The 20,409-nt window shown below is 23.8% G+C and overlaps 1 protein-coding gene across 1 annotated transcript; it reads right to left on the reverse strand.

Moving 5' to 3' along the window:
* Positions 1 to 1,682: 1,682 nt before the first annotated feature.
* Positions 1,683 to 18,741, reverse strand: LOC112594745. The gene is made up of 3 exons (XM_025339707.1): positions 18,595 to 18,741; positions 2,831 to 3,012; positions 1,683 to 1,915 (listed from the first exon to the last, which is right to left on the reverse strand). The coding sequence occupies exons 1-3, from the start codon at positions 18,689 to 18,691 to the stop codon at positions 1,856 to 1,858; spliced, it is 339 nt and encodes a 112-aa protein (XP_025195492.1). The 5' UTR covers positions 18,692 to 18,741; the 3' UTR covers positions 1,683 to 1,855.
* Positions 18,742 to 20,409: the final 1,668 nt, after the last annotated feature.

Raw genomic sequence — 20,409 nt, forward strand, 5'->3', positions numbered from 1 at the left:
TAATTTTGTATTATTGTCGGCGAGCTTTTATGTTTTATTGATGAAATCATATATTTTTTTTTTTTATAAATAAAATTGAAAATGAGAATGGAAGGATTCCGACGTTTGAACGTGTTTAAATATAATTATTAGATCACTTGTGTCCGCGATTTCAATGATAAATTTTTTGTGCTTGACATTTCAGGTTCAAGTACCTACGTATAGTTTTACTCGATTAGACAATAAATTCCACAGGCCAAATGTCCGCAATTATAAAACGTAGATATTCGAATTAGTTTAAAAATAATAGCCCTTGATTTCTAGTACCTACGTTATTTGTTATATTATGTTTAATGTGTAGGTACCTGTATGTGTATTCAGTATATACCGTAATTTATTTGAAGTTTAAACATTTCTGCAATAATTACATCTTATTTTACAGTTCAATGTTCATAAGTACAGGCTTATTATGTAGGTAAGTTACACGGAAGTGCAACAAGTAAAATAATGTAGTAACGTGAAAACGTGTTAAGAAGTTTATGATGGGTACAAATGGTTGCTTGTACTACCTATACATAATATGTGTCGAGTGCTGGGGTTGTTAGCGATCTATACTTTGTGTGATCTACAACTCTGTTGGCGGTCTACCGTTAATCGCTAACCATACGATAATCACGTGGTTATAGGCAAAATGTTTTACCATTGTTTATCAGAATGAATGAAAGTATAATATGTATAACTGTACGAGCCATGTGTAGGGTACCATCTATTCACTGTAATACTGAATGAAAGACGAACGCCTATACGCAATTTTGATTTATCCACAAATAATAAAACTGATAATCGCAATGGAAATTGCATAAACCCACAAACTATTGGGCCAATATCCGTAGCAAATTTAATGCTTATGGCGTTTTATAATACAAAAATGTGATACGTGAATAATATTGAATACTCATTTGATAGCGTTTAGGTATACATACTTTTATCTGATCGAAAAGTAGTTATAAGATAAATACGGTGACGGAGATTATATGCATCCGCCAAACGACACAATATAATATACATTGATTTTCATACATAATTTACACAAAACTTCTAATTGTCCGCGTTTACATCATGCAATAGCTATTGGAATATAATTTATAATAGTGCAACATAAAAACAAAATATCAAGAAAGAAAAATTATATTTTTATAGTGGGTTAAATTTTAAAATTGTAAAAACAATTATATTTGTTAGGTACTGGTTCTCTCTTTAATAACGATTTGATTTGGAGGCACTTAACATAGTTTGAGGGGGGGAGGAGTAAAATCGCTCCAAGCCCCTTTATATGGGGTATAGGAGTTATTATGAATGTTATAATAATAATCACAAATCACAATAAATAATAATATTATATCGTATATTATAATATCCAAACCGTATATTATTGTTATTAAATCAGGAAAACTATTATAGCATATAAAGTCGTATACTATTTTGTATTTATATATATGTATACTATATAGGTGGGTGTATTGTATAAGTAGGTGTACATATTTTGTTTTTGAAGTCTAATAAATTAAACATAATATTATAATATAGGTAGTACACGATTTATTACTTGATTTCATCAAAATAATATATCATCGCAATAATAATTATTATATATAATAATAATATGATAGTATATTGTTATAATCTTTATCATTATACGTATATAACATAGTATAGGACAATTACAAAATATAATGAGACAAGGGAAAATTTGTTTTTATATTTTTGTGGAGGGATTTTTAAGTCTAATCGATATGTCTGACGACAATAATGAGAATATTATGTGTGTCCGAGTCAAGAAAATAGAATCATTTCAATCTCTCGTTCGGTTTTGTCTTCACATGTTGTTGCTGTCGTTGCTAAGATGATTAATTTTGCGCTCATTGTACATTTGCACCTGTAACAGACTTGTTTATAATTTTTCGGTCAACAGTCGATGAGGACGCCATGCTAATGCGTGCCATCTTTGACTGTTACAGTCTGTACAAAATGTGGCGAATATTATGTGTCCAGTGGTTCCAATTTTGCGTAGTAACTTTTAATATTACAGTTGATTTATTTATTATCAAACTCATTGAAAAAAACAAGAACATTATTTGTAGGGTCACGTTGATTTTTTTACCATATTTTAATTTTTAAGCGAGTTTGGAGTTATGTACATTTTTAAACTGTAATATTTTATATAGGTACATATACCTAATTCGCTTAAAAATTTAAATATCTTAACAAAAACACACGAAAAGATACAGATAACTTTTTTAACTTTTAAGTCGATTACAAGCAAATTAGAAACTACTGAATAAGTTCATAAAATTCGCCATATATTATTATTTTGTACGTTTGATATGGATATAGTTAGTTAAGTTAAATCTTAAACGGTCAGTAGCACTTAGTACGTTTTGTATTTTATAGATACTGGTATAAGTAAATTGTCACATACGTAATATGTAAATATTTGAAAATAGATAAAACAAATTACAGGAATGAATCGATATAAGTGACGATGATAGATAAAAATAAAAATAAAATTATATTTTCACTTTAAAGATAACAATTAATCGTAAACCGTAAAATACGAGGTTAGGTTAACTTGGATAGAATAAGAACTGCTTAAATATGCCAAACAATATATACACTTCATTAAATATGTGTAAGACGTGAGATGTCTTCAAAAGCGAATATTTATAACTTATACTCAACTACGAAAATGTTTAATGCAGATTGCAGATCCGATAAAGGTAATTAATTTTGTTATTGGATTGTATTGTGCAATTTATAGTTAATTTAAACCTTTATAGGTACGAAAACTCACCATTTTTTGCCAAAACGGTGTAAAGTGCGGCTTTATTTTAAAATACTTGTTGATGGCGTCGTCGACTTGGGCCTCTTCTTCACTTGTGGCTGGCCAAATTCTAGCTGGTTGTTGCATGGGGATTTGAAAAGACCGTTTACCGTGACCGCCGTAACAGGAATGGCCAAACATGGCACATCCGCCTTTCGAAAAAAAAAAATAACAATATGATTAACTTTTGTAATATGGCTATTATAGGTATTATTTGTAACAGTTTTTAGATAAATATGGGTAATAGTGCTAATAGCAATAATATTTCTTTATTTGTATAATATTATTATACTACTAAACGAGTGGTAAATTATATAGTTATTTATTTTTATGACGTAAGTGGCCTTAAATGTTCAGAGGCGTAGGTGAGTATACGCACGAAAAAGTTTTTACTTTTTGAAATTTGAATGTTGAAAATTATAACTATTCTTATTCAATTAGCATAATATACCTAGGTACCAAATGATTTGTCAAAAAATATTAACAATCTTTACAAGTTATAATAACTATTTTCTTGAATAGAATGACATATAGGTATGTGTAATTAAAATAATAACTACCGAATTAAACCTGTTTACTGAATAAGTAATAATTAATAATCAAGAAAAAAAATCCATAAAATTTCGTGAGGTGTTTGAACGCTCGAAACATCCCCTTGCAAACGTGCCCGATATGGTATACCAATGCTACTATATAATTGCATATTAACTTGTATTTAATTGTAAATATAGTGATAATGAGGTGTTCAGAATAAACATTTAAAATTAACTATCATAAAATTGATCAAATAAGACTCGTGACAGCAGCCGTCCACATTGTATCCGCGGTGTTCGTTGCACACGTTTAATGCAAAAATTGGTTCACGTTTCGGCTACATAATAATATACCATGTATGCTCAACTGCAGTCGCAAATTGCAACTTACGACGTTAAACTTCAATTGTCGTTAATGCAATACCTACACTCCGACACTCCCGCGCACCAAGTACCCACGACGAAATTGCACAATCTTATTATTATTAAGTACCTATACGATTAAATAATTACCAGGTCACAATTTGACAAAACAATGTTGATAACTTAATGACATTTTATGCGCTTATGCCTTTGGGTAGGTTTGTACTGTATCGTACGCCTTTATAAATTGAAAAAATATAGCAAGAAGTTTTTTTTTACGTAAACGTATTAACATTTATTGATAAAGTTAAAATATTATGATATTTAATCTCATTTGTATACCTATATTTATAAATTACACAACAAATAGAAGATGAATTATTGTTTTTTACATTTAACAAAATTATTAAATTAATGTTTTATAAAAATATAAAATGAAAATTCTGTAAAAAAAAAAATAATAAGCTAAAAGAACAATGTTAGTAAAGTTGTTGATCTAAAATTAATATATTTTGATAATTTCTACTTTTATAGACATCGATTATCGTATAATTGTAGTAATAGCCAACGGGACATTGGTGCTCTAGTTTTATTTTTTTATTTTTCTTGATTTAGATTATTCAAAGAGCTAAAATATACAAAACATAATATAAATCAATATTATTACACTGTCTAAAATTATATTTATATCAGTAAACTCCACGTTTCTACTTTTGACGCTGACACTATATGGTTAAATTGCAGTAGTTTGGGACCGCCGTTAATACGTATATACAAAAACAAATTATTATAAAATGTTGATAAATATGAATAGAATATTGTTCAATTATGTAGTTATTATAAATATAATTTTTGGAATTTTAAAATTGTATCTTAAAATTCTTGAGCTTTTTAAGATTTTTTTGTGCTTAAAGTTTGGAAGAGATACAAATTTTTGTTTTTCAAATTATTAATTGGATAATTTTTTTGAAAATGTGTGTGTACCTGATTCAAAAATCGAACGAATAGTTTCTTAGTTATCAAAATGTTTATAGTAAGTATTATATACTTAATCCTTAAAGAGGTTTTACAAATTATATTGATTATACTTGAACTATTTAAAAAAAAATAACTAATGGTATCAATTATTCGAGTTAAAAAAACCCATAGACTATAGTTCCCATATCTTCCAAATCCATTTTTAAACCACGACCCTATACATTATCCAGAGCATATTTTAAGAATTTTTACTAGGTGGCATTATTACTATAAGTCATAAGGACTAGCTCAAATACTTATTTCAGGTATCATAGGCGTAGCTTGATAACCTTTTTTTTTGCTCTTTCCATTTTATAATTAAACTTACACCCCATCTCGTCTGGTATCTTTTATGTTTTCTACTACTTGTGAAATGGAAGTACGAAGCACATTCATTAACCTCTAGGTGGCACCAATTTTTTGCTAGTTGGTACTTGTACTTTATATGTTAAAATATGCTCTGATATTATCCCTTGGACTCAAAACTGACACGTTACTATTTTGATTTCGAGATGTCAAAATGTCTAGAAAATCTGATCTAAGTCTGTTGAATAATTTTTTACTGTTTAAAAGAAGATTTTCATTTGAAAAACAGGAATTTCTATTTCCATAGATCATTTAAGTTATTAAGAAGTACAAAAAAATCTCGAGAAACCGAAAAATATCGCATTGAAGTAAGTACCTATATTTGAAAATTGCAAAAATCAGAATCTTAATACATTTATTATTAAATGAAAAATGGGGGTGAACATACTAAGTGAGTCGCTCTGTATATGCTGTCAAGCCATTGATTCGATATTGTTGCATTCGGTGTTACCTCGTCGTTTTTTAAAGGTATGGGGGCGGTGGGTTGTTTTCTGTTGGGTTCAATCCTTTATTCCATTGTTAGCGACTATGGGTGTGGGTATATATATGTATATAATAAGCGTTTGTCATATGTGAAATACAAAAACACGCTTGCCCTGTGAGTATTTTAATCGGATCAACTGGTCTTGATATTATACACGCAAATATATATGTAAATCGTAAACAATAAGAGCCAAAAGCTAGTGCAGCAGCAGAGGATGTGTGCAGTGTGCGTATGTGTACCTATGTATATTATAGTGTGTGTGTGTATATATATATATAATATCTCATTATACAGGCTTATGTCGAAAAAGGGCACGTGTTTTCTTAGCACCGAATAACATAACATCTATCGTTGTCGCCGTTACTGACGGTTGTGTATATTATTATTATTATTATTATTATCATTACAATTCAGCCATACAATATACACACTCGTACATAGGTACACACAAATTAAGGGATATAACATGATTGCGTACGTTCGTTAAAGGTGATACCTTTTTAAGGCACACGATTGTGTACGATTTTACCTGATTTTTTTGCACTATTGTATACAGAATATTAAGCTTTATTAATAATTTATTGACGATTTATTTATTTATTAATTATTTTGCTATTATTTAGCTATTATTTTTAGGTATATTTTGTTATTTTATATTAATTATTGTAGAAGTGTACATATTTTACTAGATATTTATTAAGTATTATATGGTAAAATGAATAAATTTGACAACATTTGACAAACATACACAATCGTGTAGCCAAAAAGGACAAACGTACGCAATCGTGTTCTACTCATAACTAACCCGAGTACTTTATTGGTAACAATAATATTTTAAAAATATAAATCTCCAATTGTGTACTAATTTTCATAAGTCCGATTACATATTTAATCAGACAGGTACACATAGGCGTCTAACAATATGATTTTTTCAACGTTGCCACTGTTGGAGTGGATTTAATAGAAATTATATACCTGTATATAAATGAGTTAGGTTATCGATACATACCTAGGTACCTTGCTTATATCTTACATCTTGATTATTTTATCCGGAAAAAATTATATTACTGTAAAAATTTACCTAGGTAATAATGTTTTTAGAATTTATTTTTTTCAGAAATTTTATTATTTAAGATTTAAAATTACGTATAAAAAAAAATGTATGAATTATTAAGTACTTTATGTTTTTAGTACTGATATTCAGTTTGAACGGATATAAAAGTTTTGTGTTTACAGTTTTAAGTTATTGTGATGGATATGTATTGTATATTATGAATGGGTTTAAGTTTGAGTTTTATTCTGTTTACAACAAAATTGTGATGGCATACCTACCTAATACATACCTATCTCGAGATTAAACAATAACGGAAAACGATTATTATTTATAATAAAGTTCAGTCATTGAAAATATTATAAGCTTGTTAAAATTAAAATCGATTTTGCCACATAATTAATAACGTTTCCGATAACATGTTTTAAAACGGTAAAACGTCCCTGACGCATATTAATGCATGTATCCGGGATTCGGATCATTTGTTATTCGATTTAAATCGTAACCTTCCCCTAAGTATAATATTACTGTTCATTGTTTTTTCAATTACTTCTGATATTAATTATTACATCACGCCGCGCTGTATTGGCTGTGCTATTCTGATTCCTCAATTATTTAATAACCAGAAAACATTAACAAATAAAAAAATCAAATAAAGGTGCCAATGACATTAATAATATTATTCTTATTTTCTTTTTATCATTTATCTGTACAATTATGTGAATAAAATTATATTTTGATTTAATTATAAAAAAAAAACTGCAAGTAAGTATAGCTGAAAATTGTAATCGTTTCATAAATTACATTTATATGTAGTTTTGTAATTAACATCGATGTGAGTTAAGGATATTATTGAATAAATAAAAATACATAATTTTTTTAATAATTAAATATCCAAATGTTAAACAATTTATATTATTAAGGATATTTTTTAACTTCTACATTCACTATGGGTCTCAACTCTTTTAATTTCAATGACAATTTCGATGATTTTTTTTAATCTATGAACTTACTTAATTTATTAGTTATGACTTTATGAGACAAGCATATTCTTTTAATATACGCAAAGAAAATAATTTGCTATACCGCCTTTCAACAATTTAAAAACAACAAAAAATGTAGTAAAAATTGTTTGTAAATTAATTTTGATGATTATTCATTTCATCTGTTTATAAAAATATTTTATTATTATTTTTATACACATTTGTTTGTTATAGTCAACCTTAAGTCCTATTTAACTTAATGTTGTTGTACAAATAAATGTTATTATTTAACCTAACCTGTGTTATACTGTTTTAGATTTTTTTTTTAATATTTAATAGAGAATGTCTTTTATTGTTTAAATTGTAAAAGCGCCACAATTTAAAAATATTTAGGGCAAACTAACATTCAAATCACTATTATAGAAAAATATTTTAAAATAAAGTTTTAAGTTATTTCAAATAACTTTTTAGTTTTATTAAAATAGCTGTAGGTATTATAAAGTTGTTGAAAATTTATTTTTATTGTTGAAAATAAAAATTTAAAACATATTATTATTTTTAAATCAAATATTGGTAAATTACAATATTATAAGCGTTTATTAATTGATAAACTAAGCATTAAAATTTACGAGTAGGCGATAAAAAGTATTGTCAATTATTTCTCTTGAAATTTGTAATTTTAAAAATATTTGAAATGTTCACTTTACGTGAAAATATATTTATAATATATAATAAAGGCATGATTTATATTTAAATTAAGTGATCAAATATTTACAACAAAAATAGTTTCAAGTATTATAGTTTTTAATAGTAAAATTTAAAGTTTATATTCCATATATATACAAATTAGGTTATTTTATTGAGATATCTTCATTTTACATTTATTAATACAAATGCACGAATAAAAAATTATTATTAAAATATGTATAATAATATTATATTACTAGCAACTATTATAAAAAAAAAAAAATATTATATTTATTTATTTTTATAGACTTTTAATTTAGTTTAAAAATATTTTGTATAAATAAACTTTGAAATAAATCAAAGATCAAAGAACTTTTTTAGAAACTTTTGAGTTATTGGTTAGAATGATTATTATGTAGAATATAGATATACAGGAAAATCATGTAATACCAATATTATTAGACAATATTTAATGTTATAACTTATAAGTAATGTTATTGTTTTTTTCTTTTAAATCTAAAATAAGATGTTTCAATATTTTTGCTATACGAACATCTATAGAAATTTTATATTGAAATTGTCATGCCAAAAGACTTTTATATAAATATATATATATTATATACTTTAGTTTATTTTAAAGAAAATAAACTCTTTTGTGAATAGGTAGGTATAATATATAAAATAACATATTTTTTTATAATAATTAATAATCTGTATTCTTCAATGTCATGAGTTTTTATTATACGTATTTGCTTTTATACTTACATTTCTAATACCGCTAAGTAAATAAATATTACATTTTATCATTTTTATTTATTATATAAAAATATAATATGATATTTGATGAATTTATTTTTATTTAAAACATATAAAGTCAATGAAAAAAACCACAATTTGAAAATATAATATATAATTATTTAATTAAATTAATTTTTACTAGACTTCAATTCATATTTGAACGACATAGCTTGTTGTTATTAATTTTTTAAATTAATACCATAAAATAACTTGTTAAAATCATTCAGCTATTAGTGTAAAAAAAATGTCATTTTTATAATAAAATTATTAAATGTAATTACATAAAAAGCTATATTAATAAGCAAAAATAAAACTAAAGTTTATTATATTTATATAAAGTAAATCACCATGTATGACGAGAAATTTAAAGTTACAAGATATAAATGAACATTTTAATTTAACTTAACCAAGTGACAGTCGTGTTATATAACTTAATGTATTTAAAATATAATTTAATTAGAAAAAAACTTTAATATGAAAAATAAAATTGTTTTTAAATTCTTCTTTATATGATTAGTGGGTATTTGTATTACGGCGTTTATTAATTTAAACCAGGATGATTAAAAAAACTAAAGCTAGGATGTCGTAGTTTCAATAATGTGTATAATAAAAACAGACAACCATATTATTTATTAGACGTCCAAAGTCTAAACACAACGCAGCAGGAGGGACAAAACGATTTGTTTATTTAAAATATAAAACATAATTAAATATGGTTTTAAAATAACGAGGTACACAAAAAATGAAACAACGCATTTTTAATTTATACAAATCAAGAACAAAATTGAGATTTTAATTATTTTAATTTTGGGTCTATTAAAATAATTCATTATATTTTCATTTATTATATTGACTAAAATTAAAAAGAATATTTAGTAAATTTTATACTTACCTATTTATTATTTTATTTTTAATTTAATGCTGGTTCACAAGTCACAACATAATAAAAATTTGGTAAATATATATATATATATATATATATATATATATTAGTATTATTATGTTTTATTTTTAATGCTAAATAATTTTTTTAATTTTTACGAATATTACGAGTATGTAAACTTTGAAATATTATGTTAATTTATATTAAATTGCACCATACATCAGGTCAAAGAATATTTAAATGATATACAAACTTGCATTTCATGGTTAATAGATTAGACTTATGTAAAAGTGCAAAACATTAAAAAACAACAGCAGGTGAATTTTGTTATTTTAATTTGAATGAAATGCAGGGGAATTGCGTTAGGTATAAGTAAGGTTACAGAATAACAAGTGGTCAAAAAATAATATTTTCAATTTTATAAACATTAATAAATTCAGTTAGTAACTAGTTTAATCTTGTTAAAAAAAATAAAATAAAAATACATAATACAGAATCAAAACAATATACATTTATTGCACGACGTCTGAGTAAATAAATAAAGGAACGCTGTTATTATATTGACAAATGCATCAAATAATTTTATAGTATTTTCAAATAATAAGCTTAAAATTGAAAAAAAAATATTAACAACATTTGAATTATTGGATGGTTGTGCATGATATCGTATTTAAATAATAATATAAAATAAAATAAAAATATAAATGTTTTCATAAATTTATAGAAAATTTGTCATATAAATAAATATTATTCCAAAAATATTTCGTGAAAATGTTTACTTAGTTGCAGTCTTTTTGTTTCTAGTTACGAATTGGTGTAACATAATAAGAAATATTTAATGATTTTTTTTTTTTTTATATGTTATTTGTATCACAAAGAGAAAAAAACCTATTTTTCTTTTTTTTATTAAACTGTGGTGAACAGAAATCACCGAGACCCAATACGTCAAAGAATAAGAGTTCAGCTAAAATCCTTAAAAATCTGTATAGATTCTTCCAGTCAGTCAATGTATCTACACGTGATTCGTATTATGTACGATCGGAAATGTTTAACCTGACAGCTTTACTAGTGTCTATCTTACGAGTTTATCCTGTTCGAATTTTACAGTAAAAATAAACTAATAAAACGGCTGTCGTTATTGCATAACGGCAAAGACGAAAAAACAGATTCTTTTTTACGAAAAAAAATAACGAATGAATTATCAATCATATAGAGGTAGTGCGCGTGGTAAAAAAATTCATCACTCGCGATATTTTCATCTTGAAAACGATGAATTCCAATATTCACAAGTATCATAATTCATTTAAACGTTTATTTCTGACGTCCGTCGAACTATTCACTAACGCAGGTTGAACTGGATCCAATACCGTTTTCATTATGCATGTATAACTAACGGTTTTGCGATGCTCGATTATATATATATATATATATATTATATATTATATATTAATTCAGGATGATTCACCAAGCAATGCTTACCCCCATTATTTTCCTTTAATAATGTATTTATTTAAATACTGATTTTTGACATTTTTAAATATTATATTAAAAAAGACTATACATTTAAATTATTGAGAATTTTTTATACTACCTACTTAAAAATAGTTCCTTGTGGATATTTAAGCTTCTGTTTTTTAAATGATAACCTTCCCTACCATTTTCACTGTAAATTATTTAATGGATTATTTTTTTTTTTTTAAATGTTGAAGTATATAATTCAAAAATTGAACTTGTAATTTCTTAATTAATAAAATGCTTATACATATTAAGGTGATAATCTAGTTCTTAAAAATGGTTTTATATAATTATAAAATAGATATGATATTGTTTCTGGTATTTTTTATGCTTGGACCAATAAAAATTATAAATGTTAAAAGATTTGTATAAATAACTAAGATTTTCAAATTATCATGATGTCTATATCTCTCAAGCCCATTAACTTGGACCTATTATCTTTAGTACATAAAATTATACAAATAAAAACTAGTCGTTTGAATTTTGATTTTAATACGAGGCTTACGACAAGTTTTTTATAAAAATTAACCGTTTTGGATTTTCGCTTGAAAACAGAAGTGTGTGTATTCACAGAAAATACTTTAAGCAGTATAAAAAAAATCTTGATAAATTGAAAATACGAGTATAACGATTTAGCATTTATTTCAAAACTACAAGAATTAGATTTCGATTAACTGCATCATTAAATAACAATAAGTAGATGAGCATGCTTGGTGAATTATTATATATATATATATACGTATATATACATATGATAGATCATGATATAGAATACATACACATAACATATTAATACATTTTATGTAAACTGATATGAAATTCCATCACTGAATGGATTATTTTTTGAAATACTGACCAATACTACCCCTACATCGTTTAAACTTACTGTAAAAAAAAAAAACATATTGTAAGATTGTTTAAAAAATAAAATATAAATGCATATATGTATACATATTATAATGATATTGCAGTACCTCGTTTAAAGTCGTTTGCACTTTTTAGTTTATGGACTTGCCTATCGAATTATTTTACATTATACATGCTAACTACAGACAGCGGTTTATAAAACGATATTTTTCGAGTAAAATCCATTTCTAGATATTATATTGCGCTTACCTTTAAATTATTTTCGACAATGATGGATTTAAATTTAAACTGAATACTTATCAGACTTTTATGTAGGTAGTTAAATTATTTGATATTGACAAAGATTATTTTAGATAAAGAAAATGTGAATCTTAAAGAACCTAATTCAAAATAAATATTGTACTTCCTGAAACGACGATGAATTTTTGATACAAAGTAAACAAACACTATCAATATAGAGACTGGAAAGATTAAAATTAATGGTCTATTTATAGGTTTGAAGAAATTCGACCAAAGAAATAATATTGAAATTTTTTGTGAAAACAATAATTGTTTAAAATTTAAAACACAAAATGTGATAATATGATAAAAAATTATTGAAATTATACTCATTTAAATATAGAATTATAGACGAAAGAGTTGCTTAAGTAAAAATATACTTTCTTTAAAAGTATGGTTATTTTTTTTTAGTCACATAAAATATTTGTTTATATATTTATTTACCATTATTTTAGATTCTGAATGGATTTTTTTCCTTATATTATTTTGCACTAATACTAAATACTTATGAATAATAACAGTTCGATTACTTTGTTTTTTACAGCTAATCAAGCATATACGTAGTACGTAGTTAAGTACAAAGTGAAACATTTAATCATTCAAAGAAATTGATATCTTATTTTAATTTAAAATATTTATTAAAAATTATTATTTCTTTCTCTTAATCACTACCACTAAGACAATAATTATTGGTAAACATAGTTTTAAAAAAGTATATGTATACTCATTATTGTTAAAATTCCTTAACTTTCAGTTTGTATAATATCCATTTATTATATACTTATCTAAAACAACACTCATAAAATTTGTTAAACATTTTTTGCACTTCTACAGCTGATAAAATTGTGATATGGAATCAGGTAGTATTTGTTGAATTATTAATAATACATATTTTAAAATGATTTATTATCGAATTTTGTCATTGATGTGTTTATCATTAAATTTATTAGTTTTCTATTATTGTAGAAAAAAGTGTTTAAAGTGTTTTTACATTTTTTTTATGCAATATGTAGTTGTATATCCATAGTTTTATACAAGTAAATAAAAAAATCGTTATTCAATATGTATACTTTTTTTTGTACAGTTAGGTATACAATATATTCTTAAAATTAATGTAGTAAAAATATTAGATGTATGTACAATTTGCATGCATTAAAAAATATATTTAAGTAAAGAGTAATTTAAACATTTCAGGCATATGATAATGCAATGAAATAAGAGTGATTATATTATAGTATTTATTTTGGTAAAAAAATTCGAATATCAGTTAAACCAATTATATATATAGTTTGAAATAGTATAGTATATAGTATAATATGATTACCTATTAAATATAAAATAAAATATGATAAATTATTATTAAAATATTTTTAATTAGTTGAGTCAATAATGGTGAATAACTAGATTTGTTGTTAGTGCAATAATGTATCATAGATATTAATTAACTAATATTTATTGTATTGTTGATTTCCAAATAATTCAAATTATATTATAGATCTATAGAATTGCAGGTTAATTATATTTAAAATACATTTTGGTTTTGTTTAATATTTTCTAAGTTCTACCCAATTTTTATAGATATATACTTAAAAAATAATGATAATATTTAATATGTAATGTCCACTTATAAAATCTTTATTAAATAAATTATTTTTTGAACTATTTAAATGAAATTAATATTAAAAAAATACTTATAGATAGTTTATGATACGTATTTTATTAAATTTATTCACTGTGCATTTAAAAATATTTTAAAATAGAAAAAGTAAAAGAAATTGTAGAGCTTTTGTAAAAAGCAAAATGACAATGATACTACATGTCAAAGAAAATAATGAATCCAGTTATTATTGATTTTAATTTTCTTTGATTTTTTTTTCTTATTATTGTATTATTATTTTTAATATTCATCAGTTTTCAAACGTAGATATTTTTTTTTATTTATTTCTATACAACATAAATACACAATTTGAAATACTTTAAGATTTCTATAAGTTGTTTTTATACATTTTCAAAGAATACATAATTAATAAATTATTGACATAATATTTTATGATATATATATATATATAGTGATATTATTATTATGATAACGTGACATTGGTAGTTTAGAAAAATTGAAAAGATAGAAATTCAAGTAATTTTATTGAAAAGTTGAAATTATTTATTATATATGTCTATGTCTATCACGAATGTACAATTTGTCGTTGATTCAAAAAATTGAGATATAACTAATAAAGTTTTGATTTCTTATAAAATCTAAACAGTAAGCTGTTAGTACCTAAATTATATTATTCTTTCTAAATATGATTTTAGTATCTTCAGAAAGTACAAGAAACAGATAATTTACGTATTTTATTTTATTTGTTTCAAATTAAATGTTCAAATTAAAAATTAAATAACATAATCTCTGAACGGAAATAATACGCGATATACGAGTATGTAACTAATAGTATTAGGAGGTCCAATTTTAAAAAGTATCATAAGGTTTTTATGTTATTACTCAAAGTTATTTTAATGTGAAACTGTCAAATCCTTGTGTATTATTGATTTCGGGAATAAATTATAAATTCTAATCAATTTTCTTAATAAATAATTTATTGTTCTTTTTGATTACAAAGTAGTAGTATTTAATAAATAAGTTATCTACAAAGACATAATGTTATTAAATGCTTACTGCTTAGAAGTTAAGAGTGTAAATATACGTTTTATTATTTGTTATGAAAATAAATAGATGTATGATATTAAAAATAATGACATTTTCTATTTCGTAGTAGGTAAATAGGTATAAAGTATATCATCTATTATATCATACTTAAATAGTGAAATAAAAGTTTTACTTAAAAATATGTTCTAAATTCCTTATGCCACTTTTATTAAAATGTTTATGTATTATACTATTTACACTGTTATTTATTTATGAATATTATTTCCTGATGTTTTTAATCGTTTTTTCTTGGTAAACAAAGTAAACGGAACTTAGTGAGATTTCAGAATTTTTCGTTTATTTTATGCTACTAAGTTATTCCTAATTTTTATTTTTGTGCTGAAAGATTATTTATTATTAGTTTGTATCAGTAAATTATTAATTATTACACTCAAAATAAATAAATAAGTGATGGTTTGTACTAATATAATTTTCAATGAATATAATAAAATATATATAATTAATTATAATTTTAAAATATGTTTAATTTTTGAAACTAGTTTTTTTTCCCAGTTTATTATAAATTAGTAATACTGGGTTGCATTGTTTTAAATTGTTTAAAATTATTTTACAAATAAATTGTGGATGGTTATGAACTTATATAAATTTATCGTTTTTAATATGAATAGTAGTTAGTATAAAATAAAAAAGTGAATAACGTAACCATAGACTTTAAACGTACACTCTATAAACTATAAACCATAGATAAAATAAAATTTGAAAAAAAAAAACTACAGTGTCGAATATTTAATTATATTAATTTTTGTCATAACGATTTTGACACACAAACAGACTATGGGTATAATAATTATTAGGTACCCATGATATTACTTTAGCATTAGATATGTGCATACACATTTTAAGTATCAAATTAAATATATATAATACATTATTATCACTTCAACATTTTTTTAATATTAATCAAGGTTAATGATTAATTTCATTGAAACAAATGACTGTTATCTTTAATTTTATTTTATTTTTAATAAGCATAAACATTTGGTTATAATTATTACTGCACGGCGACATATACAGGCAATATTAGTACATAAATGTTATACAATACTATTTGGTTTATGTTATTCACCATTTATAAATTATAATGATGCATACGTATAATAATATATACATTTCAGTAGCGAGGCTGGAGTTTTTAGTTGGGGAGACATTGAAAAAAAAATCATATTTTCCCCGAGTAACTTGAATTGTTCTTGACAAACAAGATGCCTTTCAGAAATAGCATGCTTGTTTGCTTTTCGTTCAAAATTTTTAATTGTTGATACACCTTCTTGGCTCCAGGTTTTCTCTACTCTTAATAATAGACAATAATAACAATATAATTTATTTCTAACTTGACTACCAGTAAGCCACTTCTATTTTGAATACCACACAAATTGAAATTTTCGAATGGATTTTCCGTCAGTTGTCGTTAAATTTAATAAAGGACAAGGTTTTTTATTTTTTTAGTTCAAATTTTTTTTTCGTATGAATAATTACTAATTCCATCGTTCATAATAGCATTAATTAAATCATCAGCCATAATTTATAATTTAAAATTAAAAAATATTAATAAACACGTACCTATGTATAACTATCGGCTATCGCAATTTTATTGACGATGGCGTGACAACGCGACAGAACGACAATAATCGATGAAATACGAACGGCGAGACGAATGAGACGCGTCTCATCACATACATGGTAAATCCCACTCACATTCAAATTTCCCTTGTACCCGCGCGTCAATGATTATGAGACGTTGCATTGGAACGTCTCTTTGATTTAATACCATATTGATATTTAGAATGACCCGCATCGCCAATTCGTACAGACGGTCGTATCGAGCGCATCTAATCTATTTTAAGAATTCTGTAAGACTAATGACAATCATAACTTAACTGTACAAAGGAAAACTGATTTTAATAAATATTAAAACATAGTACATACATTATATTTATAATAAAAAGACGTTAAAATTTATAAATATTATATTATAAAATATAATTATTTGTCCCGTGTTTTAATTTTTAAGTGGGGAGACGTTGTCTCATTGTCTCCTATGACGCTTCGCCACTGATACATTTCATTGTTAATTCTAGAATAAATGAGTGCATAACTATGAATCTATTGAAATAATGTTTAATTTTTATTAATACTAATTATAAAACAATTTGAAAAAATATAAAAGATATTAATGAGTAAGTAATTATTCATATCTTGAACACTAACTACTTGCGTATATAATCTATTTAATATATTTTAGATATTTAAAAATATAATTTTTGAAAACAAATATAAATGAACAGTTAATATATACTTATTATTTTAATAAAGGTGTATAGTTCATTACATATTACTATGATGATATAGAATTTACTTTAAAATAAAATTCGTAATATTTGTAAATGTATGATAATAAATTTTGATAGTTATAAATGAATAAATTCTATTTGTTGAATATATTGTTGATATTTTACATATCATTAAAATTATTTTAATTGTAGTATCCATATGTCACGTAATGGTTATTTTGTGTTAAATTACATTTATTTCATAAATATTATGTTTTATCTTTAAAGAAAGTTCTTAGTTTATTTCAATGTTTTAATATTACTAATTATAGATTACGAATGTGTATGCCTAAATATAATGCATTATATGGAAACATGTTTTAAAAATTGTAATTAATGATTTCGAGTCGTCATATTATGTGAAATCAAAAAAATATTTTCATTGTTATTATTATTTATTTTTCGACAGAAAAAAAGTTGGATGTAGTAAGTGATTGACAATATATCGTTTAGTTTTCAAATGCGTTGATTGATGGTAAAAATAAATAATTATCTATTGAAAATTATATGAGATATTTTTTCATATTTATGAATTTGTACTTATGATTTATTCAAATATAGAAAAACATTAGATAAGAATGCACTATATCAATGTTTAAGATTCTATTAAAAATAAATAAATTAAACATTAAAATTAATATTATGATTGATAAATATCGATAAAATAAAAATGTCTACGATGATTAAAGAAACTTAATGTTTTTAATTACTATTTAAATGTCCTATTTATATAATAATAATAATACTCATAATGTATAATAATTTTATATATGACAATTTCGTAATAAAATAATATAAATTTTTAAAACAAGTTAATAAATAATCATATAATTAATTATAAATAATCACTTACGTTTAGCTGCTCCATTGTCTACTGTAAATATGACTACAATCGCTAGTAAAACCATACAAAAGTAGCACGTTGTTGCGATTTGTGGTCTCAAAGACATGGTTATATTATACACAAGCACAAACACTGATAGTCAATCGTCTAAATGAGCTTATGCTCTGAAAGTGACCCGTAACATCGTAAACGCAGGTCTTTTATACCTTCCACCCTTGTTTGCGCACACCCTGTTCGTGTGTGTGTGTAGGCGATCCTCGCTCGCGTAGACTGAAACCTTTTCTCGATGAACAGCGTCAAATCTTTTTTTAACAGAATTAAATTAAAAGTTATAATTTTATAAGATAAATAAATAATGTAATAACTAATTGAGTCGTAGATTGATTATTCCTATATTATTAAGTTAAAAAAATAAAAAACCAATATAGTTATGTTTAATTCGACATAGCGTTTTATCTAGAAAGTGATGTGCTCATGGACAATATAATCGGTTCAATTAATTTTATATCAATACCTTTATATTATTATTTATGTCTGGAAATTAAAAATTACAAAATAAATAATAAACTGGATAATTCGTTTTTAAAACTACAAAATAATAATTTTGTATAGTGTATTTGAATAAGCATTAATTTAAAATTAAAAATGAGTTATTTATTAAATAGGTGTTTACTTCTTATTTGAACAATAATTTTTTAGATTTATTTTTCAAACATTTATTGACTTTTTAAGGTTGACATTCTTGATTTTTGTATGCATATGGTTTTAAAAATTTTATAAAATAAATAATTTAGTACCTAAAATATATTTTATTATTATTTAAAATATATACTTCATATTAAGCAATTATGTGATACCATTGTAACTACCTAAATATAAAAATGTCTAACAAAAAGTGTGGTTTAAATATTATAATAATAACAAAATTCATACATACAGTTATCTTAGGTATATATAATTAATTATATATAGTATCATAAATCTTAAGATACTAAGTTGTTTACTTAATGGACACATTTACGTATAGGAATTGAATTTTGTTGTTCTTTATTATAAATAGTGTATAAATGAAAATTCACTGGGGATAACAGAACCATAATAACAAGAGCATAATATTATTAGTATTTTTGTGACTTGAAACACATTAAATTACAATTATTCATCACTTAGAAGTTATGATGTATATTAATTATAATTATTATTTGTTTTAGAGTTTCTAGTTATTTACATATACCATAAACCTAAGTGTTATGACTAGACTTGTGATCATATGATTGTTTAGTTTAGAATATTGATTGTTTTAATTTCATAATAAATGGACTTGGTCGATAGTTCAACTGATATTGTTGCAATAAATAAAATATTAAAAATTGTTATAATTTTTTTCGTGATAAAATTTACTTTCAGTTGTTATGTAAATACCAAAAATAAAATGTAGGTATAATTTTTAATGTAACATGTTATCAAAAAAATAAATCTTGTTTTAATAATTTGTAAAAATAAAAATAATTTAATTTTGTTATTTTTATTGTTGATAAAAATGTTTTTTTTATTCTAATAAATGCGTAATTAATGCTACTCTTTAATTTAACATTTAAAAATTATTAAAAATTTTTTTTTTTATATTTATAAAAAACGAATAATATGTAACTGATAGGTATGAAAATAGTGTTAAAGGAACTTAAAGAAAATCAAAATATGAAATAAGTATGAAAAATTATCTTTCAAATTGATAGTATGGTACTTTAAAATTTTTCATTCTCCTTTTCTGGAGATACTTATGAATATTATGCCAGATAAAAATAATACATTACGATTTGTGTT

This window comes from Melanaphis sacchari, unplaced genomic scaffold (genome assembly GCF_002803265.2).
Source record: "Melanaphis sacchari strain LSU unplaced genomic scaffold, SCAv2.0 Contig23_pilon_pilon, whole genome shotgun sequence".
NCBI classification, from domain to species: domain Eukaryota; kingdom Metazoa; phylum Arthropoda; class Insecta; order Hemiptera; family Aphididae; genus Melanaphis; species Melanaphis sacchari.

Bases quoted from the DNA above. Each gene is read 5' to 3' on its own strand.
- LOC112594745 (XM_025339707.1), bottom strand. From the start codon at position 18,691: ATGTCTTTGAGACCACAAATCGCAACAACGTGCTACTTTTGTATGGTT. The intron at 3,013-18,594 runs GTAAGTGATTAT...TTTTTTCGAAAG, and splicing joins AGACAATGGAGCAGCTAAAC to GCGGATGTGCCATGTTTGGC. The intron at 1,916-2,830 runs GTGAGTTTTCGT...AGTCTGTTACAG, and splicing joins CACCGTTTTGGCAAAAAATG to GTGCAAATGTACAATGAGCG.